At 33.5% G+C, this 23,441-nt stretch overlaps 2 protein-coding genes across 3 annotated transcripts in view; one reads left to right on the forward strand and one right to left on the reverse strand.

Moving 5' to 3' along the window:
• LOC126828080 (dedicator of cytokinesis protein 3) overlaps positions 1-12,908 on the reverse strand; it is a 102,866-nt gene extending 89,958 nt beyond the window's left edge. The window contains exons 1-2 of the mRNA XM_050557657.2: positions 12,539-12,908; positions 5,599-5,706 (exon numbers count right to left, since the gene is read on the reverse strand). Of these exons, the coding sequence (XP_050413614.2) occupies positions 5,599-5,706; positions 12,539-12,587 (157 nt within the window). The 5' untranslated portion in view covers positions 12,588-12,908. The remainder of the gene's footprint in view (positions 1-5,598; positions 5,707-12,538) is intronic.
• Positions 9,697-23,441, forward strand: part of LOC126827321 (zinc finger protein 277) — a 52,354-nt gene continuing 38,609 nt past the window's right edge. Inside the window, exons 1-9 of one of the 2 annotated variants that reach the window (XM_056102590.1) lie at positions 9,697-9,717; positions 14,495-14,720; positions 15,210-15,301; positions 15,895-15,977; positions 16,735-16,826; positions 17,615-17,679; positions 18,123-18,168; positions 19,713-19,845; positions 21,621-21,712. In XM_056102590.1, the coding sequence (XP_055958565.1) occupies positions 14,581-14,720; positions 15,210-15,301; positions 15,895-15,977; positions 16,735-16,826; positions 17,615-17,679; positions 18,123-18,168; positions 19,713-19,845; positions 21,621-21,712 (743 nt within the window). In that variant the 5' untranslated portion in view covers positions 9,697-9,717; positions 14,495-14,580. Of the gene's footprint in view, positions 9,718-13,206; positions 13,233-14,494; positions 14,721-15,209; positions 15,302-15,894; positions 15,978-16,734; positions 16,827-17,614; positions 17,680-18,122; positions 18,169-19,712; positions 19,846-21,620; positions 21,713-23,441 lie in introns of those variants that run through there. The other variant, XM_050556602.2, reaches the window with a different exon arrangement.

Genomic DNA, 23,441 nt, shown 5'->3' on the forward strand with positions numbered 1-23,441 from the left:
TACAAAGTCATGAAACAACCAACTCTTTGTTACAAAGTCATGAAACAACCGACTCTTTGTTACAAAGTTATGAAACAACCAACTCTTTGTTACAAAGTTATGAAACAACCATCTCTTTGTTTTGTTTACGATATCACCTTTGATAGAAGCGTATGTTAAGCCCCAAAACGAACGAACCTCTTTTGTTAAAAAGTCATTGTTCCATTTTCCTGGTTGATTTATTTAATCTCACCTATTGCGTCAACTGTATTCAGGAAGTAAAGATTAAAGGAGCTAAATCGCTAATATTTGGGACCTAGAAATTGACCCAAATGGGTCGCAACGCATATAATAATGTAATCTGATTGTATATAAACTGATTTACATTCAATTGTTTCCGTTTTGACTCTAATTTCAAATCAGTTATGTCCAGCGAAATACGGCATGAGTCTCAACCCTATAGCAATTTCTAGTGACTGGTTATTCCAGTCTATTGAGCATGCTCTCCAGTTGAATATGTCTAGCCTTGTTCTGTCTTGTCACTTGTTGCAAATGACGCTAAAACGCACTATGGTACACAATTTGTGTACCAATGGTAAAATGTTTATTTTGTCTTAAATATTGGATATCCGAAGCCTGCCTTTTCCTGGTAAGATCACAACATCAATGTTGATTTGAATTGACAAATAATTCGTATTTTTTATGTGTAAGACTTTGGATGATAATGAGTTAGAGACTTAGCTACTTTAAACATACATTATGCAAGAGCTAAATCTGCCTATTGAAGGTCTTTCTTTAGGCCTGAAATGTCATATGAATTATTAATTAGACATTTATTAACACGAAAAGACCTTAATCAAATCTCGATGCTCTTTATCTAATCTTCATAATGCCCCTTTAAGCAGAATAGCACAACATAAATATAAACAATTATATATTAAAGATCAATGGCCTAATTCATGAAAGGGGTTTAACGCCAACTCGATACAAAATAGGTCATTTTGGGACTAGGGGTCTTTAGCAGTGGAAGGAAACCAGATGACCCAGAGAAAATCCACAAAGTTGGACTGGCGACCCTACTTCTTGTCATGTACAAGCAGGTAATCAAAACCATGCCACTTGACTCAATGACAGACCTTGTGATTTCACAGTCATGCATTAACCTGTTAAGTGCGTAGGTCGTTATATAACGTCCTGGACAACTGCCACTCACTGTGTGTAGGGCATAATATAATGCCTTGGAGGTATTTTCCCCAACCTATTCTTAGAACATAGTTTGTAACTTGGGTGAATCCCTTGGGAATTCCCCCACGATCGCAGCATGTGTAGGACGTTATATTACGTCCTGGACAACTGCCACTCACTGTGTGTAGGGCATAATATAACGCCTTGGAGGTATTTTCCCCAACCAATTCTATAGTACATAGTTCTTCATCACTTAATCAAATTAATTACACAATATGGGGTAGTTAACATTTTAAAAATGTCACGCTTAACGGGTTAAACCACTAGACCACCAAACCACCTAATATTTTAAAGCGGAAATTGCAAATTTTCAAGTTATATTTTTAAAATTTATTAAAATAAAGCCTGAAAATAGATGGTATCCATAAACAGTCCTACCTTGTTAAAGAATAATCCTATTAATCCTATAATTGACTATTGCCAGCTGAGAAATTGGCAAAAATATCATTTCCCTCTTCATTTTCAAACGTTTGAAAAAAACTACTCCATGGTGGAGAATAGAAAACAAGGGAGGTAATTGGGAGGTAATTGTGTTATTATTTCCTGTGTAAATGAGTTTTAAGTGTGAGAATGACACCTATGATCGTATAATTGTGAGTTGACAACCTATTGAGCAAAAGACATAGAAATAATTACGTTTTGACTTTCTTAGAAAATTTGAAATTCTCGCTTTAAGGATACAGCCATTTCATTGGTTGGGAGTTAAAGTTCTAGTACAGATTTTAGCTCTTAGCCAATGAAAGGGTAGAATTCTAAAAACTATTTTATTTTAAATTTTCATGAATAAGGCCCCTGCTTCTTATATCATTGGGGGGTATGACCAAACATATAATTCTTTATCTTATTTTTTTCAAACATAGATAAATGGATATCAGTCCTGATTGTTGATATTCGATAGTACGATGTTAATCAAATAAAAGATAATTTTGATAAAAGGGGTGATCTTCTGATCAAACAAATGTAGACTAGGAAGTAGAAACAATATCTCTGGCACGATTCCGAAATATTATCCTGTTAAGAGATATATATATATTTATATAAGCACGTGTCACAAGTACCTGTCACCTGAATAATCACTTTATGAAAGATAGAGAGGTGCACCTATTTGTGTTTATACAGAACACGATATGCTATATAACATAAAAAATATCTGTAGTTGAAGCCTATTAAAGGGAATGGAAGTTAATTGACCCTATTTCCTGTAGCTGATAAAATGACTTCTTGAGACCTATGTCTGACTTCCATTATTAACCTCAACTAAATATGTCCGAAGAGCAAAACTTTGTGTAAACTCTACAAGATTATAAAATAATGACCAAGTACTGATACATGTATCTAGGACAGGTGAATAACTAGAATAATCATAATTAACAAAACATTCATAAGTGGCCTAATGAATTTAAAGTACTGATACATATATCTAGTATAGGACAGGTGAATAACTAGAATGATAATCATAATTAACACCCAAATTGAACACCCAGTCGTTCATAAAAGTTAAAAGCTGTATTATATTATTCATATTAAAACTGAATGCCAGGTTAGCATAGATTAAAAAAATAAAGCAAAATGAATTAACGAATTATAAACTGTTGTTTGTAAATGTCTCTTTAATATACAAATATAGCTTTTATGTACATGTACTAGGAAGTTAAAATCTTTTCTCTTAAAAATTTGCCTAACCTGTCCTATTTCATATTCATCTACATGTATGTGCAGAATTTTATGTACATGTGTATGAAGACCCATTAAAAACACTATTATGGTCAAACCAGTGTTGTCAGTCTAAAGATTTGCATTTCATATGTATTTTAACATTCTTAAGAATTTCTAAAATTGAATGGTTTGTATTGCACATAAAAATGTCTTTTAGTTAACTAAGAATAGCCTGTGGTTATTACAAATTCATATATTTACACAGTGTAACTGTAGAATGAACACACAAAATACAACTGTTTTGGGGTTTTTTTTTGTATTTTGTATGCTTGATAACAACCAGTGAAATCTTGTCGAAATGTTGTGTGTATATAATATAGTGATTGTTATTGTTAATTGTGTTATTTTATGTTCAATTGCTAAATGTTATTCAAAGATTATGTTTAAACTCATTAGATGAACAATTTATTTCAAAGAAACAAATGTTTCTCTACTTCATTAGAAAATTATAATTTATTTTCACTGATATATCAAATTTTTGATAGATTTGAGAAACCCATAAGAATGATGAATTTTAACAATTTGATATGACACATGCGGGAGTACATAGACTATAGCTTCAGGCAGATATGTATGGCAAGTGAATACTTCTTTTATTTCAACACTAATATCCCATCATTGACACCTTTGATATATAAATAGTATGTGATATATCACACATACTTTACACTTACTGGTACATATATGATGTCTACTGTGTCTATATGTTATATAATAGTCCAGTACATATACATGATAAATAAATTGTATAATATTACACATTTTAAACATGCTTTATCAAAATTATCAAAGTCAACCAAGACACTATTGATTATACTCCATAATTTTCTTGCACGTAGGGGTCTTTAGCAATGGGAGGAAACCAGAGGACCCGGAGAAAACCCACGAGGTTGGACAGACAACCCTACTCCTTGTCACGTACAACCGGGGAATCGAAACCACGCCAGTTGACTCAATGATACAGCGCGCACATGCTAACCATTCAGCCATCCAACCCCCCCAATTTCACACATACATCATGAGATACACCGATGGTAATAATTGTATGGAATAATATAAAGCACTGTTTATTATTGACCAGGTTTCTCTAATCTTTTATCAAACAATAAATAAACTTGTATAATTTAACACATTTAAAACATGATTTATCAAAATGATCAAAGTCTAATACAACATTTTCACATGGATATCATGAAATGCCACAATAATCACAATGGAAGCATACATTCTAAATCTTAACAGTAAATGCTGGGCGAAGGCACTACACGCAAAGAAAACCGATAAGTGGAATTTAAAATCGCAATCAGAGACTATAACAAGTGCTCTATTTCACTATGGATTTCTTTCCTAGATTGTCCTGTATGGCCATTATGAAAGCTATAAAATAATATAATATCAATAAGTAGACTAATGTTTTAACCTATAAGCCAGACAGAGATTATGAATAGATTCATTATGTTTGGTGTGTCATGTAAAATGGTGTCAAGTTTTACCTGTCACAGTTAACGGCTACTGTAGTGGCAGTAAAACTGAATTTCTCTCTCATGACTAACTTTACACATAAATAAAGCATTTAAAAATAAGAAAAACAAATGTCATGGTTGTAAAATAAATAAAGATTACATTGCTGGAGGTTGGCTGACTGCGAGAAGTATACAGAAATGAAATCGGGTTTTAACATCTTATATTTCTGTTCCAACTGGGCTAATGAAGATGGGCATATGCCACAAAGTGTGCTATGAGATATATTTTGCACAGACTGTGTGGCAATATGGCCTACTCTGACATGTATTTCCAACCTGCACCACTGAGATGGGGGGAAACCAGGCTAGAAATTAAATAAAATGGGGTTTAACGTCATGCTGTTCCGCTCCGATTGGGCTAATGAAGCCAAGCATACGCTATATACAGTATGTTATGATGGAAATTTTGCCCGAGCAGCGGCACTACAGCCTACTCTTATACTGAATTCCAATTGCCAAGGGATCTTTTACGTGTCCACCAATGGGTACACAAGACCTCGGTTTCTTGTCTCATCCAAACCCGACTTGAAGATCTTGAGCAGTTTTCTCAGTGGGATCAAACTTCCTGGTTAGTGAGCCAGCGCCAGACTCACAGACCGACAGTACAACATTATGAATGAAGTAAGAGAGAAATGAGGTTTTACGTCCACTCGACACAAACTAGGTCATTTCGGGACTAACATATGGTCCAATTTTATTTCAATAGGGGATCACGTGGCTAAGTGGGTAAGACGCTGGCTCTCTAACCTGGAGGTCGGGTGTTCGATCCCTGCATTGACCGAGAAAGTTCATCCAGATTTTCCGGCATGGTCCCTCCTTGTCAGTGATGCAGGACCTGACAACCCATGAGGTTGGACAGACAACTCTACTCCTTGTCAAGTACAACTGGGGAATCAAACCGATGTCACTTGACTCAATGACAGACCTTATGATGTAGCATGCACGCCTAACCATTTGGCCATCCTCACACCCCCGGCACCCATTATGAATGAAGTAAGACGGGTGTTCTACAAACTGCCCATGGACACTGCCTACTGATATTAAACTTTTGTTAGTTATCTCAGTTTTATAAACTGTATATTACATGTACTCGCAAGTACATAATGTACGTAATGTAACAAGTGAATGCACAAACCTTCAAACTCTTTCCCTACATTTTGACCAAATTCTTCTAATATATGAACACAGGTACCAATCTGTAGAGGAAGGCCTGATTTTATATTACCATCGTAGTTATAGAAACCTGTAAAAACAACATTATTTTATATTACCATTGTAGTTAACTAGTTATAGAAACCTGTATAAACAACAATATTTTATATTACCATTGTAGTTATAGAAACCTGCAAAAACAACAATATTTTATATTACCATCATAGTACAAGTATATAAATACAACAATACATTATGTTATATTACCATAATTATCTTATGAGACTGATAAAATAAAGAGTACAACAAGTCCTTTGATGTAGAAGAGAACTCAAGAAAAACAGAGTTGACGAGTAAGTGGTGTTTATGAATCTGTTTTTCTTGAGCCCGGTGGATCCTTCACTTCTATGTTCTACTTTTTTTTTCCTGATCCTTTCCGCATCTATTGGTCCTCGAGAAAATAGCCTCTGTCTGCCACTCACAGTATCTGTATTAAATGCTGTCTTCATTAGCCCAGTCGGGGCAGAAAAGTAGGATGTTAAACCCCATTTCATTTCTGTATTAAATGTGCAGTGGGCAAGGGTTAAAGTTCAGGTACAGTACCGTGAGTACAACTGGTTAAAAATATAATTTTAAATTTAGAAAATATTTTAAGCTTTTTTTTCCGTTCCACATTGTTGGTTTATGTATAATTGTCACTTTAAGTAGATCTATTATAATCATCATATTTCCTTATGAGTAATAATAATAAGTATTCATAAATAATGTAGGAAACTGAGTTTGATAAATACAGATCTATATCAAGTTATTGTCTGCTTGGTATATTATAATTCAATTTTCATTATTAAATATTTGATTATCATGTCAAGGGGTTTAATTGAATAAAATGAGATGTCTGACACCGTCTTGTCAAATTTATATATTAATTATATTTTTCCTAATTACATGTACTACTATACTAGCTTTCTAATAGTGAGTGCAATAAGTACTTGACATAAATGTGAATGTGATTAAAGATCAAATCAGTTACTGAGTCAATCCAAAAGTGAAATGAAATGTAATGGGGTTTAACGTCCTTCTGTTCTGCTATGACTGAGCTTATGAAGATGTGTTTACGCCATACAGTGTGTTATGAGGGAAATTTTGCCTCGGCAGCAGTACAATGGCCTACTCTTATACTGAATTCCAACTGCCAAGGGATCTTTTACGTGCACGCCAATGTGTACACGGGACCTCATTTTTTCAATCTGATTAAAATACAGATCTATATTTCCTTTCGTTTTTTAAACTTTCGATGGCCTCTACTACATGTACATGAAGATCTGACCAGTTGTAGTGGGAGGTCGCATCAGGGGTCATTTGAGCGGCTTTTGACCCTATGACGTCAGACATTGATTAATCAATCAGTGTTGACATTTCTAGTGGTTTACCCACAGTTTCGTGCACAGCATGCCAAGAACTCACTGTGACAGACTGTTTCATTGGCTAATTCCTCACATCAAGCAGAACGTCTGCTATATAACAACTCTTCCAGATCCTAGTTTTGCAAAGACATGTAAAACAAAATTTTGAACCATAAAAAAGGAAATGAAATAGGATCTGTGTTTTAATCAGATGGTTGGTTTTTTTTTTGTCCAATCCAAATGACTTGACAGCTGTCCTTGTCAGGCCCTCTGTCCTGCACCACTGACAAAGGGGGAACCACGTCAGAAAATCCTGATGAACTTTCTTGGCCAATGCAGGGATCAAACACGCGACCTCCAGGCTAGCGAGCCAGCGTTTTACCCATTAAGCCACCATGACTCAAAAAAAAAAAAAAAAAAGTAAAAGTTGTCTATTATTATGGTCACAACAATTTGAATTTTTGTTCTTTATGAAAACATATTAAAAATATTGCTTCCTATTTCATTAGAAAAAAACTTAGGTCATTTAAATCTAAAAAGTTGTCTGCTTGGTTGATAGACTTGAACGCATTTAGTTCTATATTTTGAAATTTAAAAAAATAAAAAAACATCGTACATCGTTCAAGAAGCTATTTCTTTATTTATCAACAGCCTGAAGGACTAAAAATTAAATTTGTTTGGCCTAAGTGCAGCACTTTACAATCGTGTGATTAAAGGCCAAAAGTTAAAGTATTTTATTATTATAAGTCACAAAGTCAATCATCCATGGTAGAAAAGCACCTATTCATATCGTTATACATGTACAGTACATATATACATGTATGTCTGGTCAGTCACTTGAAACAATATGTACACTTGAGTGATTTCATGTTATTGTTTAATTTCAATCACTCTCCAGACAAAAATGAACACATTTACTCATACAAACAGAATCATTAACTACATACATGTATTTCAAAAGTGAGTACCAGTAGAATTATTTTGTTCAAATAACAATCAGCTTCAACAAAATCATTCAGTGTTATTAACTATAGAAATCCCTGAGTGACCACAATCTCCAATGCTATTATTATGAATTTTTAACAATATTCAATGTTATTAACTACATGTATGGAAATCCCTGATGACTTCGACTAAACTCCAATGTAATTATTATTTAATTTTTAACACCTGCAAGAATGATTACACAAACCCTTGTATCAGAAACTGGTGAATTGTTTTTAATGTACAGAATATTTGTAGAATATAACACTGTAACATGGTATGATTTAATCTTGTGTACTTGTTTAAAGCTGACTGATTAATTCTGATAATGAGTGTCCAATTCACAATTATTTAATTTCCTGACCACTGTTCAAAAATTAATCATTATACATCAATAATCAATTGGGTTATTTATTTTTTAACAGTGGTCAGGAAATTAAATACTTGTAAATTGGACACTCATTATCAAAATTGAATGGTCAGGTTTACTGGACACAAGTACAAATTGGATGATTTGGGGTGATTTTAAATGATTTTTACAAATTTCTAAGCAAAGATTTGATATTAAATGAATGTGAAAGAAATTAGTGCTAGATACACAAGATTAAATGATACCCAGGTTACAGTGTAACTAAACCACAATATACTACTCATACTCTCTCTTTAATTTTGATATATTCTTTTCACAAACAGGTGAGTGATCTGTTTTATTTCACATCCGCTTTCACCAAGGTGATATTGGCTGTACATATTTTATTATTACTGCCACATTCATTTTATCATCACAAAAAATATAAAACTTGGCTAAATCTGTATATAACCCAATGAAAAAAATTATATTAAAGAAATATACAACAATTGTCTCTTCTCACAAAAATATTGTCCTATTTTGTAAACCCGCCAAAAATCTAATAAAAGATCTATAGTAGTGGTGCCAATTCTTTATTGCTTTAACAAGATTTGAATAGTGTCTTTCATACAAGCGTATATTCATGTCCTATATTAAACTGATTTCTTCTATTTTTGTCATAGACACAGACCTGGAAATAAAGATTTTAGTGCCTCACATTTTGAATTTTGTGCCAGATATAGATATCAATAAATGTCTAGAATAAAAGAGAAATGAGCCTCAGACAAAATGACAGGTGTCAGAAGGATTGTGCCTGACAAAGTCTGAAATTGTACCTGTCAATGTCTGTGGCATGTGTCTTATTTCCAGGCTAGGATATGTACTGTTAAACAAAAATATACAACATTGTACTAAAGTTTAGGTTTCCTAATTTTTGACATTAAAGGATAATGTTCCTCTTCTTATTGATCATTGAAGTCACAAAACACTGTAATGGGGTTGCAGATGTATCATTTTATATCCATATTTGGCTTTATATCTGTAACGTATATGACATCACTTTCTAGGTGTCTTAATAATAATAATTTGACAGCCATATTTGATTTTGCAAACTTTTCAACTACAACATAATAAATGAAATAATACAATTAGAGTAACCATCTCCTTTAACAGCAAAATTTGTTGATCTGAAACCGAAAGTAACAGACATAAACATGTAAACAACACAAACTGTTCTCTGTTTTTATCATCCCTTTGAATAAACTTCCCTTTTCTATAAACAAACAAAATATGGTAAACACATTACAGTAAATGTCTCTTTCTTCACATTTAGAATGTGATGCTTAGATTTAGCCTGTATGTACATGTACATGTAAGTTTCTATGGTATATGTTCATTTGTATTTACTTTTAGATGAATTACACTGTACATGGATAAATGCATATTAGATACTGTTTAAATCATTAATAATCGAGTTAAAATTATATCTTTATTCTGTTCCTTCTTTACTTTTCTGATTTTATACACTATGCATAAGATCTAACACATATTCTGAATGGCGGCCCTTCAGATGGCCAACATTGGTTGTGTTATTAATCCTGAGACTTCAGTGTGTTGAGAGAGAGAGAGTGAGATAGAGAGAGAGAGAGGGGGGTTAATGTCCACTCAACACAAACTAGGTCATTTTGGGATTAACATTCAATTTTTATACAGGGAGATAGAGAGAGAGAGAGAGGGTTTAACGTCCACTCGACACAAACTAGGTCATTTTGGACAGGCAACCCTACTTCTTGTCACTTACAATCGGGGAATCAAAACCACGGCAGTTGGCTCAATGACAGACCTTATGATTGAGCGAGCACGCGCTAACGATTCGGCCATCCAACCCCCCAGTGTGTTTTTAAACAGATCCAAAATTAAAATACTGGAATCAAGAAATATAGAATGCCTGAAGAGCTTTTACCAGATTAGGAAATATAATTCATTAAAATTTTTAGAATGGAGTTTTACCGAATTAGGAAATCTATTATTAAATTTTTAAGAATGGAGTTTTGCCGGATTAGGAAATCTATTACTAAAACTTTCAAGAATGGAGATTACCAAACTTGGAAATACAATTTATCTAATTTTAAAGAATGGAGTTTTACCCGATTAGAAAACCTATTACATGTATTTAAATTTCAAGAATGGAGTTTATATCCTATCAAAATACAATGATTAGGAAATACAAATTATTTAGATTTTCAGAGGGTGATGTTTATTTAGACTTTTGTCTGTCTCAGCAAGTGATTTAAGTAAACAGAGTTAAGATTTGTTATAAGTAAACACCATGACTACCGGTAAATTTGTTAAAGTGTAGAAGTCAATAGAAAGTGTTATTCTACTGTTTAACGTCTGCTGAATGGACAAACTTGAGATTTCAGATGTCAATAAAATTAAATAATAGATGAAGGTTATATAAATATATCCATAGAGTTAACAGAATCTACCTATATATCTCTTGGATTCTCAATGATGAATTATTGATTACCAACTCAATATCACTCATATATTAGATAAAGAGATTATAGATAATGCACCTCATCTTTCGACCCTTTTCACCTTGAGATGTCCACTTGACACAAACTAGGTCATTTCGGGACAAACACATGGTTCAATTTTATTTCAATAATTCACTTTAGCAGTGGGAGGAAACCAGAGGACCCAGAGAAAATCCATGAGGTTAAACAAGCATCCCGACTCCTTGTCACATACAACTGGGGAATCGAAACCCTGCCAGTTGACTCAATGACAGACCTTATGATACAGCGCGCACGTGCTAACCATTCGGCCATCCAACCCCACACACCTTGAGATAATGGAGGATACTATATACATGTAGTTCTATCTGCTATAGCCTTCGTCAATCACAACAGCATTAAAGATATATTATGGGAGATTCGATAACGACTTGGCAGGTCTCACTATAATAATTAAAAACTAGATAACGTAAAGGCAATTTGCTGAAAATTTCTTTCAAATTGATCCACTATGAACTAAGGGAATGAAATTTCTGCCTAGCCTCGGTCATCATTACTAAAGTCAGTACGATAAACAGCATAGTCTCGATTATCCATTTAATCATTTAATCGAGAAGGAAAGTTATGCAGTAAATCGGCTCATAATCCACTTAAGATCGCAGGCTAGTGATGTCATTTAGAGTTGATTATGGTCTGGATAAGTTAATTAATGTCTAATTAATAATTTAGATAACATTTCAGGCCTAAAGAAAGACCTGCAATAGACAGATTTAGCTCTTGCATAATGTATGTTTAATTATGCAAAGATTATCTTTAAATCCAAAAACTGATTATTATACATGCATATTCAATTTAACCACACCCAACTACAATTAAACATATAATCCCATCTGACACAGTGGCAAATCATCTCTTTTAAATTGAAGCACTCAAGCAGTCATTAGGCAGACATTCATTTCATGTAGAGATTACTATTGTTACTATTTTTCACAACACCAAAAAAGGTTCAAAGAGTTAAACATTTGCATAGGCATAGGTGTAGTATTATAGTGTCGAAATACACTGCTAGCTTCTGTACATTCGTCTAAAATTACTGTTACATAATATGTATTATATTCCATGAACATAAAAACATACATCTTGCTGTGGGCTGCTGTCATATATTTATTATTTAACAAGAAAGCTAAGTAGATTAACTAGAGCTTAGAGAGTAGAATATCATGTATTATGCATAGATGTCATACACATTCACACATTGTATTTCATCATTCCATATTTTTAAATTTACCCAAAAATGAAAATAACATGGTTCTGTTCAATAATAATATTCATTGTGCTTGAAAATGACAAAAAAATCATTGTAGAAACATTGATCCAATAAAGCGGACCAGCAATAATAAAATGTAATGGATAGAAGTGTTTATTTTTTTAATAACATTCACAACTACATTTAATTAATAATGTCCCAACCTAGAATTATATCTAGAGATTAGATAGGCCTATACGTTTTATTTATGAGTGTGCTTTAATAAAATGAACCATTTCGTGCCATGCCAACTCTAGAGTCAAGCGTGGATGAACTTGAAATTTGAAACTATGAAGTGTCAATCACTCAGATCACTGTCAATGAAACTAAAATAAATGTTGACATTGAAAATAAACACTTACAAACGCCATATTTCACTACAGATGCTCTCCATGAAGGATTATCAGCCATTTGTAGAGGTTAAAATCTTACTTCCTCATATTAAAAATTCATAACCGTAAATAAAGTTGTATACCGCTTCTGTTAGCAGACCACACTTCCTTGGCTAATCTTTCCTAAAATAAACACGTTCTCGTATCTCGCCATTGTGTTATTGTCACGTGATTAACGGAGATCTACGAATGTAGTCGCGTTTGACATGCCTCATATCCGACTATATTTACGTAGTCATTGGACAATCAGGACTCTAACAGAGGTTAGTGCTAAATAATAAGGCCAACTCAATTTTTCGTCATAGGTCACGAGATGTAAACAGGGCTAGCGCTAATCTCAACCCTATTCCTAACCCCGGACCAAGCCCCAATGCTTACCCTAACCCGAACCTAGAATCTCGCCAACAATCACGTGCCCTAACCCTATTTACATCTGAACGACCTTGACAAAATTGAGCTGACCTTAATAAAAAGATTTAGCCCCCAACAGGTGCCCGTTAATTATTTCAACTTGATCAATATTTTCTACTTTGAACAGCAGATTAACTTATTAAAAAATATTTCAGATTTTAAAATGGTCTAAAGAAACATCAATAACACTTATTTTTATTATTTATTTATGTTTATTTACTGCCGAACAGCAAAATGGCAGCTTCCATGGCAGGTTCTGTAGTGTTATAATTTTTATTTTAACAAAAACATGACAGTCCACAGTGAAATGACTTAAGTAACAGGCATTACCCGAGTAGAGCGAAGCTGATTATTGTCAAATATAAACTTAAACCTTCATAATTAATTTTCTCAAGTGATACAAAAAATGTTTAATTAGTTAGTTTTTCCAAATTGATTTTTATTTATTAATTTAGATCTAATTCTAAATTGTATACATTAATTTTGTTATTAAAAAAAGAACAAAAAAGTGTGAGAATTATTTTCATTGACATCAAAAATATATGACGTCATTGATTAGACGCGTCATAGAAATAGTTCTATGAGGCGCGTAATCTCGCTTGGGTGAGATTTGGTAAGTTGAGATTTGGTAAGATGCATAATCTCGCTTAGGACAAGATTTGATAGAAGGGAGATAAGTCTGGTTATTAACATGCACATGGCCTGTTTGGCCTAGTGTAGGCCCTATACGGTTCCGGTCTGAATTGTTTTTAAACCAACAGTCTGTGACAGTTTCAGTTACGCTCCTGTGTTACTGGAAAAGAGCTTTGCTCAAGCACAGTGCTTCGCGCGATGCTTTAGAGATTCACTCTATATTAGTCCTTAACAGTGTCAGTCCGTATCATGTACTGACTTATCTAATAATTTTCTAAAACTCTTACCACTAAATTTTGTGTTGTCTCTGGGTGATTAAAATCCATTTCACATTGAAGGTTTTCCGAAACTAAATAAAAGTTATCACTTGTAATCATAAATTTGTTCATGAATTCGCCTAAGTAAATGTAAATAACGAGGTGATCATATCATGGACGAAACTAGTCTGTTGCCCCGTTGGGGTAATTCTGTCTGGACAGTGACTTTTCCGCCTACTCAACTTTTATTTCAAACTGGGAAGGGTTCTTTTACACGTAAACAGGTGACCCATCTGAACAACTACCCATAGGAACGGGTTATGGAAATAACTGCCCTAAACCAAAACAGCCCAAAAATTGGTCATAATGGCCAAAAATTTGGGTAACAACAGCTCAAAAATTTGGTCATAAGGGCAAAACATTATGGTTGTTATGACCTAAGGTCATTTTGACCACATCCCGTAGAAACCACTCCTGTCAAATGAAAACTGGACTTGAAAAGTCCTGAAGATTCTTACATGTATCAGCTTAAAATGTCATTTGAACCAGTGCCATTATAGTTAAGAGGCCAATGTCATTACTGATTCTTTCTTATAATTTATTTTTTTATGATCTGTATTTGTAGGTTCTTCAGAAAAACCAGTTCTGGAAGCATTACATCTAGAGGGTCTGAATGAACCTGTGTCATCTTTAGTACAAAATAATACTAGTATGATGGGTGATAGATGTGAACAGAATCCATGTTTATTGTGTGATGACGTCTCGGATAAAAAGGATGAGTTACTGGCACATCTTGTTATGAAACATAAATTTGTTATAGCTGATGTGAATTTAATCTCAAACTTTCAAAGGTATGACCATTATTATAATGTTTTATTAATTCATGAGGGATTGGATGGCCGAATTGTTAGCTCATGCACGCTGTATCATAAGGTCTGTCATTGAGTCATCTGACGTGGATTCGATTCCCCGGTTGTACGTGACAAGGAGTAGGGTCGCCTGTCCAACCTTGTGGGTTTTCTCTGGGTTGTCCGGTTTCCTCCCACTGCTAAAGACCCCTACGCGCAATCGAATTCTTAAAATAAAATTGAACCATATGTTAGTACCGAAATGACCTAGTTTGTGTCGAGTGGATGTTAAATCCCATCTCTCTCTCTCTCTCTCTCTCTCTCTCTCTCTCTCTCTCTGTACTGGGATGTTGTGCACAGTAAGAGTTGTGCTCATTTTTTAAATTCAAACAGTATTTTTCTATTTCTTTAACAAAGATGTAGATAGTATAGTAAGTGTTGTGTATGTGTCTATATGTCTCTATTTCTTTAGCACACATGTATTTATTGTAGATATATAAAGTACTGGAAGAAAAGACTAAAAGGACAACCAGTAACTGATTTTTGTTCTGTTATAGTAACAAATACTGATGTCAAAGATGAAGGTTTGTATATATGTCATTGATTGTATCATGATATCTTGTTTGTGCCCCAAAAGAAATCTTTTCTACCCAAATTGGTATGAAGAAAGCAATGATCTTTTCATAATCTGTAGAATGTGTGTGTGAAAAATGAAGTAAATCAACACAAAGGTTTAGAAAATATTAAACATACATTATGTAAGAGCTAAATCTGTCGATTGCGGGTCTTTCTTTAGGCCTGAAATGTTATCTAAATTATTATTTAGCCTTTAATTAAGTTATCCTGACCATAATCAACTCTCGATGTCCTCGCTAGCCTGTGATATTTATTGGATTAGAGTCGGATCTGCTGCTCTACGCTCATTCATGATTAAATCAAGAAATGGATAATCGAGACTATGTATTTTATCGTAGCGACTTTAGTAATGATGATCGAGGCTGGACCCAAAATTCAATCGCTAAATTCTCGGTTCAAAGTGGATCAATTTGACTGAAATTTTCAGCAAATTCCATTTACATTACCTAGTTTTTAACTATTATAGTGAGAACTGCAAGCTCTTTATAATGTATCTTTAAATGTTGTCCTTTATACGTTCCATATGTCTTTTTAATTTCAGATCCAAAAGAAGAATTTTATTTACTCTGTGATGTTCTTCCTGAAGATAAAGATCTTAGACAATTCTTACAGAAACAAAAATTGGTATGAAAGATTTTAGACTTCTTTTCCTTTTAGATTTATACACCATAACTTTACTTGTTTCACAAAACCTTACAGAAATTTGTTGAGTTTCTGGACTTTTTATGAAAGAAATTAGGCGGGTTTTAAAAGTTGATTTTCGATAATTTATTGTGGAATCTTTTTAAAATCCTTTTGTTTAATCTACAAAGAGATAAAGAGATTTATATCTGTTTTCATGTAGACAGAAAATAGTTTGTTGGAGTTATCTGCCTTGCATTAAAGTACTTGACGGGCATGTTTGGTTTATTTAGATCTTGACTCCTTTATTTACAGTCAAGAATTTAAGAGTGTTGATATTTTATATCTTGGATTTATAGTTTACAGTGATTAGAAATACTTCATGATTTGTTGTTTTTGTTTCAATGAAAGAAATAAATTCAACAATCCGATCCTGACTGGTGGGGTTGGATGGCCGAATGGTAAGTGCGTGTGCATTGTACCATAAGGTTTGTCATTGCCGTGGTTTCGATTCCTTGCTTGTACGTGACAAGGAGTAGGGTCGCCTGTCCAACCTTATGGGTTTTCTCCGGGTCCTACGGTTTCCTCACACTGCTAAAGACCCCTACGCACAAGCGAATTATTGAAATATATTAGTTTCAAAAGACTTTGTTTGTGTTGAGTGGACGTTAAACCCCATTTGTCTTTTTCTCTCTGATCGTGACTAATTTATAAAGAAGTTATATTTGATATTTATATGTAAAGGTATGATATATTACAGGAAGAAGTATTAGCTAGTCAACAGAAAGAAAGAGAAGATACAACATTCTCTAGACAATGTTTATTTTGTAAAGAACATTTTACTGGTAATAGGTAAGAAGAAAGAAGAAGATAATCTAAATAGATTCTGAAATAATGAAAGGGGCATTATGGGAGATCAGATAAAGAGCTGGCAGTTCTCACTATAATAGTTACAAACTAGATAATGTAAAGGGAATATGCTGAAAATTTCAGTCAAATTGCTCCACTCTGAACCAAAATATTAGCGATTGAATTTTAGGCCTATCCTTGTTCATCATTACTAAAGTCGGTACGTTTAAAAAAAACATAGTCTCGATTATCCATTTTGGATTTAATCAACAATGATCGTTAAGTAGCAGATCGGATTCAAATCCAGTGAAAATCCAACACATAAGATGGCATCGAGGGTTGATTAAGGTCTTTTCATGTTAATAAATGTCTTATTACTAATTTAGATAACATTTCACTCCTAAAGAAAGACCTGCAATAAGCAGATTTAACTCTTTCATAATGTATGTTTAACACAAACATACCTGTATAACATATCCCTCATATCCCTCATAGCCCAGTTGGTGTAGAAAAGTAGAATATTATATCCCATTTAATACCTGTCCTAAAATCCATTGCCACACATACCAGTGTCTGTACAATTTTTCCCAGTCCTTGAGATCTCATAACTAGAATTCTTCTGTCATTCAACAGTGAACATTGAAACATTTTGAATGGATTTGGCACTCTACAAATGAACATTATTATTATTGAATGTGCCTTAGAAGATAATTGCAGATGTTCCTTATAGAGTTTTTTATGTTTGTAATTAATACAAGAAAGAATACTGTTATTTGTTTTTGTTTTTGTAGAAGTGAGATGATAAACCACATGGCATCAGATCATTCTTTTAATGTAGGGTTACCTGATAATATAGGTAGGTACTATATCTATAGTTATCAGTACTTTTAACCCCATTGTGAAAGTTAGAGCATGTGTTTTAAAATGTGAAAACAGGTAATAGAAGCATAAAGTCAGACACTGATGTAAAGTAATTCTTTTATTTTAAAAAGTCTCAGATATTAAGTTAAAAAAATCGAAAATACTTTTGAAACAAATTTTCACTTTATTTTTTTTTTTAACTCTATTTTTTGCTTCTTGGAAAAGAATTTCTTCAATTTAATATGAATTTTGAATATGCAATTGATAACTGTTGAACAAAATAGCATTTTATGAATATTAAATGCAGGAGGACCACACCACACATAAGCAAAATGATGTTAAATTTGATTTCCTTTTTTAGAGTTCTCAGCTTGAAGACTAAAGGGAGATAATCGGTATCAGACTAATCATTTTTGCATTCTTCAATTTGTATTTCAGTTTATACTAATGAGTTTTTAGATGAATTGCAGTCTATGTTAGATAAGTAAGTACAGTTTTATTCTACTCTAGATTTTGCATTCCTCCTCCTCTTCCCAAATTATTCGTAGCATTAGAAACTCAGCTAGAATGGCACTGCATTGCACTGGTTCACTGACCAGGATGTTGCTGGTTAAATCCTGGCCTTGAATTGACAAAGCGATCCCAGACTTAAGTTGAGAATTTACTCAAATATAGCCCTTTATAAAACTTTTGTTGTTTTGATGTATTAAATAGATCGATAAGTAACTATGTGCAAAGTTTTGTGTTTCTGGATCAAAGATATTTTTCATAAACAATTATTGAAAGTTGAGTAAATTCTTAACTTAAGTCTGAGAATGGTTCCTCAGGATTTTCCATGCTGGTTTCCCCTTCTCAGTGTTGCAGGGCATTGGGCCTGGCAAGTAAAATCATCTAGTCGTTTGTATGGGATGGAAAACCAAGCTCTTGTGGGTACCATTGGTACCATGTTAAAGATACCCAAATAAAGAGTAGGCCCAAATATCACCTTGCATGGCTATGCCTGTATTCATTATCCCAGTTGATGCAGAAAAGTAAAAAGTTAAATCCCATTTCTTTCTTATTGAATATTGAAGTTTATATTGTGTTATATTATGTTTATTGTATATTGAAGTTTATATTGTGTTATATTATGTTTATTGTATATTGAAGTTTATATTGTGTTATATTATGTTTATTGTATATTGAAGTTTATATTGTGTTATATTATGTTTATTGTATATTGAAGTTTATATTGTGTTATATTATGTTTATTGTATATTGAAGTTTATATTGTGTTATATTATGTTTATTGAAGATTAAAGATGCAAAGATAAAGAGCTGGCCGTTTTACAAAATAGATAATGAAAACTAACTATAGTTAAAATTTCAATCAAATTACTTTATTCCGTGTGAAGTTATGAGTGTTTGAAGTTTTGACAAAATAGAGTGTAGATTGTTGATTATCATAACTATTTTCTTATTAAACTCTTCCCGTCTTCATTAGCCCAGTTCGGAGCCCAGTTTAATTGCTTACTATTTATTACAAATATCGAATCCTAATTAAATTCTCGGATTATCCACTACCCGCGTCTTTTTCCGTCATTTTCATCTCAGAAAGTGTTGTACGTCTAACTCTTCATAAAGTTTATCAACTTGTACATCAAGCGCTCAATGTTCGCGTGTGACCTTTGACATCACGCGTGCAGAAATTCCTAATCATCGAGGTGTTGATTAGGGGAACCCTTACATTTTTGTCCTGTATACGCTCCAGTATTTTTCTAGTAAGATAGGCTATCTCTACATTCCATATATACCAAAATTACCATATCTTTATTGGAAATAACCACCCGATAAATACTTTTCTGGGAACACATCTTTAAACTCTTAAATGACTGCAGTGTTCTAATCTACTTAAAATTGGAGCAATCTGATGACCCAGAGAGTTTATTATGAGCTTGTCATGTTAATAGAAGTTTAGGTAATATTATTATATTTTGTTTATTAATATTTAAAATGTTTATAATGTGATTTTTTTATTGTTTATTGAAGTTTAAAATGTTTATATTGTGAGAAGACATTTAAAGATAAGACATCACTGAAGGAACATATGAGAAAAAAACAACATCGTAAAATAAAGGCTAACAACAGAAAATATGATAAATATTATGTTATTAATTATCTGGTACGTAGATTGTTTTTTTTTCTTTTAAATTTAACAGGGTGAGGGGTGGCGGGTGAGTCATGTGGCGTAGTTTCGATCCCCTAATTGTCCTTGACAAAGAGTTGGGTCACCTCTCTAACCTCATTGATTTTCTTCGATTCCTACCACTTGTAAAGACCCCTACAGGTAAACAAGTTATTGAAATGAAATTTAACCATATGTTAGTCCCAAAATTATCTAATTTGTGTTGTCTGGTCATTCAACCCTGTTTCTATTTCTCCTTTTGGGAATTGGGTGGCCGAATGGTCTGTCATTGAGTCAAGTAGCATGGTTTTGATTCCCTGCTTGTACGTGACAAGGATTAGGGTCACCTGTCCAAACTCATGTGTTTTCTCCAGGTCCTCCAGTTTTCTCCCACTGCTAAAGACCCCAACGTGCAAGCGAATTAATGAAATGTTAGTCCCGAAATGGCCTAGTTTGTGTCGAGTGGACGTTAAACCCCATTTCTATCTCTCTCCTTTAAATGTAAGTTGTGTGCAACTCAAAGAATTCAGAGAATATGATATGAATAGAGTTTATGTTTCGACCTTCTTGAGACTAACATACAGTTATGTGTACTTGCGCATTGCTAGGGGGGGGGGGGGTTGGATGGCCGAATGGTTAGCACTTGCGTGCTGTATCATAAAGCCTGTCATTGAGTCAACTGGAGTGGTTTCGAATCCCTGGTTGTACGTGACAAGGAGTAGGGTCGCCTGTCCAACCTCGTGGGTTTTCTCTGGGTCCTCCGGTTTCCTCCCACTGCTAAAGACCCCTACGCACAACGAATTATTGAAATAAAAATTAAACCATATGTTAGTCCCGAAATGACCTAGTTTGTGTCGAGTGGACGTTGAACCCCATTTCTCTCTCACTCTCGCTAGGGAGGAGAATTTTATCAGAGAAAGCATTTCAAACAGTTAATTGTTCTAGCCACAACAGTTATTTGTCGATCAGCTTGAAATTTAAGCACATTATTCAGATTTGTTTAGGCTAGAGATTGTTAGCAATTTCTGTCAATTACTTCTAGAGTTATGCTCCTTTGTTAAATGTTGTGAAATCTTATGATTGTTCTAACAAAATTCATCAAATCATCTGCATTGAATTCAATTTATGTTCATTGTTCATTAAAGATACAAAAAATTCTGTTGAATTTGAACAATTCCTGTTAATTACTTCTATATTCAATTGATGAATTTTATGAATGTTTTGACAAAATTCATCAACTTATCTAAATATTCTTTGTTTAGATGATTGTGACGAATATGTTTACCAAATTAAACAAATTCTGATAATTACTTTACAGTTATTGCCCTTGATTAATATTGTTCTATCTTGTTATCAACTGCTTGGACGGCTTGACTTCTTTTTTGTTGTTGTATGCTTTGTTGCCTGACAACCTATACTTTGTTTAGATTATTGTGACGAATATGTTTACCAAATTAAACAAATTCTGATAATTACTTTACAGTTATTGCCCTTGATTAATATTGTTCTATCTTGTTATCAACTGCTTGGACAGCTTGACTTCTTTTTTGTTATTGTATGCTTTGTTGCCTGACAACCTATACTTTGTTTAGATTATTGTGACGAATATGTTTACCAAATTAAACAAATTCTGATAATTACTTTACTGTTATCACCCTTGATTAATAATGTTTTTACTGCTTGAACGACTTGACTTTTGTTTGTTTCCTGACAACCTACACTTTCCCAAAACTTGAATTTAAACTGACGTCTTTTATGCGGATGATTTTCAGGAATTGGGAAAGAATTGGGAAGAAATTCAATCAGAAGAAGATTATCATAATACAGATGATGATGTGGATGATGAAAATGAAAATGAAGAAGGGTGAGTTGTACCTTTAATATCTCTATTGAATTACTTGTAAACTACAATGTTGTGAAAGATGGATCTCTCTTATAGGAATATCAGTAAAAAAATGGTTAGATTCCATTCAGTGATGTGTGGAATTCACAATCGCCATTTAATAATTTAATTTATAAATGGATTTGTTTGTTATTGTAACAATGGTAACAATAAAAATCAATTTTGAAACTATTATAACGAGAACTGTTAACTCTCTCTAAATCTTACATAATGCATCTTTAATATATTGGTGTTGGTAACTATTCTTTATAATCATGTAATGCAACAGTAACAAATGTGTAGGGTTCTTGCGTTAAAAGGTGGGTTAACGCGGGCGCATTTTATCATAAGGTCTGTCTTTGAGTCATGCGGCATGGTTTCGATTCACCGCTTGTACAAGATAAGGAGTAGGGTCGTCTCTCTAACCTGGTGGGTTTTCTCCAGATCATCCGGTTTGCCCCCACTGCTAAATACCCCTACCCGGAAACGAATTATTTAAATAAAATTGAACCATGTGTTAGTCCCGAAGTGACCTAGTTTGTGTCTAGTAGATGTTAAACCCCATTTCTGTCTCTCTCTCTATCCAGCTGCCATGTGTTAATCTCCCTCTCTCTCCCCCCTCTCTCTCTCTCTCTCTCTCTCTCTCTCCCTCTCTCTCTCTATTTGGACTAGCTGCTATCTATAAATGATGATATTATGTTTATCACATAGTTTAATATAGAATATAATTTTATGTTTGTCACATAGTTTAATATAGAATATAATCTTATATTTATCACATAGTTTAAACAGGCATTATTTAAGAGCTAAATCTGCCTATTGCAGACCTTTCTTTAAATGTTATATAAATTATTAAATAGACATTTATTAACATGCCTCTGATTTTAAGTAGAGTGGATCGGTACAGCCATTTAATGATTTAATATAAAAATGGAGAAGCGAGGCTAAGACTCAAGTGACCAGTATGGTAGTTATGATCAATGCACACATCGTGACAAAACTACAACAATTGATATATTGGTCATAATAAAGTAATTTGGATGAAATTTTCAATATATTCATTTTGCATTTTCTATTTGTGAAATGGGGGGGTTGGATGGCCGAATGGTGAGCACGTGCACACTGTATAATAAGTCTGTCATTGAGTCAACGGGCATGGTTTTGGTGCCCTGGTTGTACGTGAGAAGGAGTAGGATCGCCTGTCCTACCTCGTGGGTTTTCTCTGGGTCCTCCGGTTTCCTCCCACTGCAAAAGACCTCTGTGCACAAGCAAACAAATTATTGAAACAAAATTAAACCATATCTTAGTCCTGAAATGACCTAGTTTGTGTCAAATTGGTGTTAAACCCAATCTCCCAAAATGACATAGAGTCGAATGGTTGATAAACCCCATTTTTTTCTCTCTCTCTCTCTCTCTCTCTCTCTCTCTCTTTATTTGTGAAATATTATATTCATACCTCAGGTCATTAGCATGCACATTATAAATGTTTCAGTAGCCACATGCAATATTTACATCAGTTTGATTAAAATACACATATCATTTACATTTTTAACACAATCTTTCTATTTTATACACAACGATAATAGGAATTACATGTATATGGAATGACCCTTGGACTTAGATGCTTGTTACAAAATATTAACAATTAATAATACAGACCACATACATGCAGAGTTTAGCACTGTCCATGAAAGTTTATGCTAATTAATGT

This window comes from Patella vulgata, chromosome 7 (assembly GCF_932274485.2).
Source record: "Patella vulgata chromosome 7, xgPatVulg1.2, whole genome shotgun sequence".
NCBI classification, from domain to species: domain Eukaryota; kingdom Metazoa; phylum Mollusca; class Gastropoda; family Patellidae; genus Patella; species Patella vulgata.